The following is a 6595-nucleotide window of genomic DNA, read 5'->3' as shown; positions in this document are numbered from 1 at the left end:
CCCAAGCACCCCCCCTATGTGCGCCTATGCTTGTATTCCAAATCCAAAATTGACTAAATGAGACTAATGAGAGCCTAAATAAGCTTTAATTTAAAACTGGGTGTTCAGTGTTTGTAAGCAGTCAACATTTTTGAACAATGTGTTTATTAGTTATTAATTATTACTTAAATAAAAATAAAATAATAATTTCTTTAATAATAGACTAAGTTAGATTGTAGAATTTTGACTGAATCACTCTTTAGAACTAAAAAGTACATACCTACATTTAAAACAAATTTAATTTCTAATTAAACAAGTATATTTTTGTTTTTTTTATTTGAAATAACTTTAATTTACCTAGTTAATTTTGTATTTAGATAAAAATTGGTACCTACTTAAAAATGACTTGAAAAATATTGACCAACAGGAGTATGATAGTGTATAGAACAGCCGGGAGTTCTTATTAAAAAAATTGAATTATATTGTGTATGCATAGAATATATAGGTATATTAAAAACATTGATAGTTCATATTCTTTAGTTTTATGTTCATACTCAACTAAAAAATATACATAAAGTTATAGTGTTATTTGTTTCTGATGACACATAGTATCAAGTATAGATTTTATTTTAATAAAAAATATTTATACATAATATTTCTGTTTTAGGAATCATTTTCTGTTGATGAATTTTTAACAGAAAATCGTAATAAAATGACATTAGAAAACATGCGAGTTGAAATGGGCATTTTCCTCAAAGACCTACGCAATAAAATGATAAATTCACTCAATGATGATTGTGACAAATATTTTCATTTATCTAGGGGTTTAATTGGTATTGACCAGCAATTAGCAACCTTAAAACCAGAATTGAGTTTGTTAAGTAACTCTGTTAATGTATGAGATTACATACTATATAATGTATGGAGCTATTTATAGAAATCTAAGAATGTTAATAATTTTATTCAGGAAGCTAAAAACAATTTGGAGAATACATTATGTTATTTGGATAATGAAATACAATTAAATAAAAAACTGTGTGAAGACAAACAGGCATTTCATGCCATTATAAAAGTTCAAAAATCTTTAGAAAAATTAGATGAATTATTATTGGATAAAAATGATTGTAATATAATAATTTTAACTCGAGCTGTGGCTGAATATAATCAGCTTACATCAAGTATGACAAAATGTAGTGATATATTGAAAACTGTGCATTTGACGGTACGGTACATTCATATAAGATCTAATATTTTCTTATAAATTCAATTTTATATTTTATTATAAAACTTATCTAATTTTCATATAATATTATGACTCAATTTATGTTTGCATGTTTTTTTTTCATTTAGAAAAAAACAATGTTGAATGATTTATTGATGAGCAAATTAAATGAAGCCTTTGTGTCTTCAGTGTCAACAAATGCAAATGTGGTGAAGTGTTTTCTTGAATTATATTTATCTTTGGGTAGAACAACACATGCTGAAGATGTATGTAAGACCGAAGTTGTGACTCCAGCAATGAAATCTATACTGAATGAAAATTATTTACGGAGTTGTAAAGATGGTTTAAAAGATTTATACAGCCAGTGTTATGAATTACTTCAAGTAGATTTGAAACATTTGCTTCAAGCTGCAGAAGAACAAAATAATGTGTATGCTTCATGTTTAATATTATTATTAATTTCAATAGTGATAATACCTGTTAAATATATATCATTAATTTATAGAAGTGATAAGTTTTGCAAGTTCAATTTTGTTTCAAAAAGCTTTTGGCCTGTTATCTTTGATCAAGTAAAAAAGAATTTGCAATGCATCTATAACTTCAGAGAACCTGATATTTTCATAAAAGTATGATTTCTTAAAAATATATTATAAATGACAATTTAATTATAACTCAACCTGAAATATGACTACTATTTTAGAATTATAAAGTAACATTTAATGAATTCATGAAACATTTGATTGAATTATCTGTTTCACAACATGAAAGTGAGCCATTACATAAAGTACAAAGTTGGGCTGATTTTAAAAAATGCTGGAATTTGCCAATTTATTATCAATATCGGTAAGCTAAAATATATTTAATCATATAACTATAAAAATATAAAATTATACTAAGCTTGGTCCATCCGACTATCATAATTTCTTTCTCTCTTTTGTCTAAAAATGTCACAAAATGTTCATACATGAGAGTCCAGTGGTCGAAGTAGCTTAAAATGATGAGAGATGCCTTTCATTTATATAGTTCTCACATGGTTTAAATTGTAATACAGCAATTTTTGAGGGAGGTGAAGGGTTAGTTAAAATCCTTATATACTCTGTCCCGTGAGAGAATATGCTGGTTCCTGCAGGGTGTCATGTGGAAACACGCAGAAAAACTGATTTTGGTCGGTCCGCGGCATGATCTCTCGTGAGACAGAATATACCTTTTTGATAATAGAATTTTATACATATACTTTTGTTTTTTAGTTTAGTGTCTTATTTTCACGTATAACTATAAAACTACCCAAATCTAAATATATTTTGAATATAATTACAAATATTATATATACAATATACATTATAAATATTATCATTGATTATAAATAATTATAATTAAACCATTTATTTAAATGACGTAAGTCACAAAATATCACAAATTGAGAAAATGTGTTGTATGTGTTACCAAATGATAGACGGATCATATGTGAACATTTGCAAAAGAAAATATTTAATTTTAAGACTGTTTCACTACTGTAAATAACCAGTATGAAAGAGAAACAATGTAAGAACTGGCTTGAAAAATAAAAATAATATTTTAATAATAGAATTTTATAGTCGTATTAGGCCGACTACGCTTATTTGAGTATAATCGCAAGTCCAGTATGAACCTATAGTGATTCAGCCAATAATTTACACCACAGAGAATCGTTTATTGTAGAAACAAGGTAAGTCCAGAAACTTCAAATGGATCCCACCCCCCACCCCCTCCACCAACAAGGCCAAATAAAGTTTTTTTTTTTAAATGTGCATTTCGTGGAGTTCTATCCATTAGACCTCAAGGTTTATCTACCATATGTCACTAGTAGCGTAAAAACAGCTTTTTTCTTGTTATCTACGAATTACCTTTTTATGACTTACGTCGTTTCTCAAATAAATGGTTCAATTATAATCTATGATATTATATTATTCTTAAACCATTTATGTATGTACAATTTATGAGTACTAATTGTATACATTATACCAGTGGTTTTTAAACTTTTTTATCCATGAACCCTAGGGTTCAACACTGTTTAAAAAAGGCTGCATTATACAGAAGGTATAAAAATATGGAAAAGATAAACTTTTTGTAAATTCAAATTTTATTTATGTTATTACTATTTATTAACTTTTGTAAAAGTAACCAATAAAGTTATAACTCTGAACTGTAGAACCGAAAATATAATATATAGGGTTAGGGACTATATTATAATATACAAAGTGTAAAAAGAACTAACAAAAAAAAAAAATGTATGCTACTTAAACGTATGATAAAAATTGATAAAATTATAGGATTAGTAAATAGTTTTAGAAATATACCCATGTTAACAAATTTCCAAAAATAATATTTTTAAAAAAGTTATAGCGCTCCAAATTAATTTAATCAAAAAAATTTTGTTATTTAGAAAATTTCTAAGAAATAATCTACTTGATTTAGATAAATGTTTTTACCATACAAATCGTTCTTCTAGTCAGATTCACAAATTGGCTATTTTGAATTTATTAAAAAAAAATTTAAATCAAATCTAAAATTTTTCTTTTTCTTTTAAAAAAAATTAAATTATAAATGCATATTGTGTTTAAGGTTCAATAATTATTAAACTCTTGCTCAAATGAACTATATATTGTGTGACTTAAATGTTTTGAATGTAAATGAGTGACGATTGTTCAATTAATATTTAATCATTTTCATTGTTTTTTGTAATTTCTAAAAAATTCATATTAAATATTGTACATATAATATGGTTTTGTCCTAGGGACCCCTCTCCCCCACTCCTGGTTAAACTACTGATGGCATTTCTTCTGGTTTTACTTCTACCAAGTAAAACCAAAAGAAGTGGAGTAAAGTCCATAGGTCTGATGGTTTCAGGGGATTTTTTTTTTCACCTTAAGACATTTCTCTTCCATTTACTCTACATCTATTTAGGAAGTCTTTGTAGTGGCGTATTTAGTTTTTTTTGTAGGGAGCGGATGACAAGAATTTTAGCTTACAGATTACGATGTAATAATTATAATATAATAATACACAAATAAAACATGTATTTAAAGAGCCATGGGGGCGGATTTGTCCTCATATCCGCCCCTTAAATAAGCCCCTGGGTCTTTGACAAGTGTTATTTTCCCGGCGAGGAAGTTAAGTTCTATTACTCCAATCTTTAAATTGGTAAGTTTTTTAAAGATTGAAAATTTCAGACCCTTTACTATTCTATCTCATGTTGCTAAACTCCTTGAATCTATTATTAATAAAAATATCCAAATAAATTTATATAAATATACGCAAGCCTATTTATTATATTGAAATAAATATATAGATAGATACATAATAAGAATATAGTGGGTTAAAATATTTGTTGGTATTTTTTTCATAAATTATTTTTCATAGTATAAATTATAATAGTATTACAATTTTATTTCAATTATTGAATTCAAGGTTTCAAGAGATTGGATTTTGTGCTGAAAATGTTATGAGCCACGAAAGTTATGAGTCATGTAGTGATAAAACGTTTAAACTTAAAGTCACAAAAGCAGTATGGGATTCTATGTGTTCTTGTCTAGATCCAAATATCTTCATACATGAATTGAGCCACAGGTTACACAATTATTAATACATTTAAGAATAAGCTAACACAATGTTGGTTATAAACATTTTAATTTGGTTTATTATTTCAGATTTTTCAAATTAATATTACAGTTAATATCTAGATATCAGACTTGGGCAGAAGATGCTAATGTCAAATCTAAGACTGATTTAAAAAACTTTAGCACTCGTATTAAATTTCTTGAGGATTTGGAAAGTGATTTAAATATATTTTATTTTAAATTAAATGATATATATCTCATGTTTGAAGAATTGTTACGTACAAAGGTACCTGCTGATATTTTAGAATTACAAAAAAGTAAGTGTTTCAAACATTTGAATCATGATTTGTATTTTTATATGCTCCCGTAATTGTACAGGTAGTATTGTAAATGACAATTTAAACACTTTGATTAAACATTTAAGTAAATGCAAAGTGCAATCTGTGACTGATGAAGCCATGTCTCATGTAATAAGAGTAACTGATGTACCAAGGTTGTTCAGACACACAAATCGAGATTATCCAAATGAACCATGTGCTTACATGAAATCAATTGTGGTAACATTAAAAACATTACAGAATAAAAATTGTAAAAAACAAGTATTAGATCATATAGTAACACAGTAAGTATTAAACTGGTAATGAAAAAATAAGGAGAAATTTAAACGCGTCTGTTTATACCATAAACTTTTATATTAGATATGTAGCTTATGTTGATGATGTTATGAAAGCAATAAAAAAAACGGAAGAAAGCTTAAGAAAACTGAAAAAGATTAGAGATCCAAACTACAAAGTTAATTCTGATGATGATAAAATTCGTTCCCAGCTAACACTGGATATAGATTACTTGTTACTGGCTGTAAGTAAACACTGTTTTTTAAATTTGTATATATATATATATATATATTATATACATTTTTTCATTAAGTGTGTCAGTTTTTAAATTGTGTATAAGGATGAATGAGTTTATTGCAATTAATTTATTTTAAGATTACAAGTTGAATGGAAATTTTATTTACTTGATAATTTAAACCATATTTTTTAATTGATCTCCGAGCATAAAATTTAATAAAAAATCTGTAAGCTAAATTTTTTATGGATATTGGCGATTTGAAGGGCATAGTGTCTGTGGTATCACTAGAGATGTAAGCTTGGAAATTTTTAATTTTTAATTTCTAAAAATTTTCAACATTCTTTGAAAATTTGTTTTTTTTTGTACTTTTATTAAATTATTTAATTTTTAGGTTTAAATATATTTAAATACTTTATAAAATTACTGTTTCATTTTTATTTACATTGTAACAAGTATAGTGCCAGAGTCAAACAAAACACTTATAATAAAAAAAAAGGTGGGTAAGTGGATGTCGCTCTGCTGTACAGTAGGTTACAAGTGGGTCACTGTATAATGGATAGTATTAAATTTGAATTCAATGATATTATATCACTGTATAAGAAAAACGATTCTGAGCGGAGACGGTTTGTCAGTCTAGATATTAGACTTACATATTATAGGTATACTTATCTATAGTATTATTAATAATTTTCAAATTAATCATATCACAATATCCATTAGGTAACCCGTTATACATCAACAACAAACCGTGGTACTATCATAGATATGAATCTAGGAAAAAAAATCCCCGGATAAAAAATCCACAGGAAAAAAAATCCCCATATCTATAACTAATAGTTGGATACAGCTGTAAAAGTGTAAAAAATAATATTGAATACCTAGGTAATAAAAAAAATTAAAACAATATAAAATGTGAATGATAATCATTATAATAATATCTAGTTCT

General features: G+C 26.4%; 1 protein-coding gene across 1 annotated transcript in view; it reads left to right on the top strand.

Moving 5' to 3' along the window:
• LOC100165793 (conserved oligomeric Golgi complex subunit 2) overlaps nucleotides 1-5749 on the top strand; it is a 7692-nt gene extending 1943 nt beyond the window's left edge. The window contains exons 2-10 of the mRNA XM_016802129.2: nucleotides 647-874; nucleotides 947-1201; nucleotides 1330-1631; nucleotides 1707-1827; nucleotides 1902-2044; nucleotides 4649-4807; nucleotides 4888-5114; nucleotides 5176-5419; nucleotides 5496-5749. Coding sequence (XP_016657618.1) covers nucleotides 647-874; nucleotides 947-1201; nucleotides 1330-1631; nucleotides 1707-1827; nucleotides 1902-2044; nucleotides 4649-4807; nucleotides 4888-5114; nucleotides 5176-5419; nucleotides 5496-5739 — 1923 coding nt within the window. The 3' untranslated portion in view covers nucleotides 5740-5749. The remainder of the gene's footprint in view (nucleotides 1-646; nucleotides 875-946; nucleotides 1202-1329; nucleotides 1632-1706; nucleotides 1828-1901; nucleotides 2045-4648; nucleotides 4808-4887; nucleotides 5115-5175; nucleotides 5420-5495) is intronic.
• Nucleotides 5750-6595: the final 846 nt, after the last annotated feature.

Source organism: Acyrthosiphon pisum, chromosome A2 (genome assembly GCF_005508785.2).
Source record: "Acyrthosiphon pisum isolate AL4f chromosome A2, pea_aphid_22Mar2018_4r6ur, whole genome shotgun sequence".
NCBI lineage: Eukaryota > Metazoa > Arthropoda > Insecta > Hemiptera > Aphididae > Acyrthosiphon > Acyrthosiphon pisum.
Note: the sequence above shows the minus strand (reverse complement) of the source record. Positions and strands in the feature narration are given on the sequence as shown.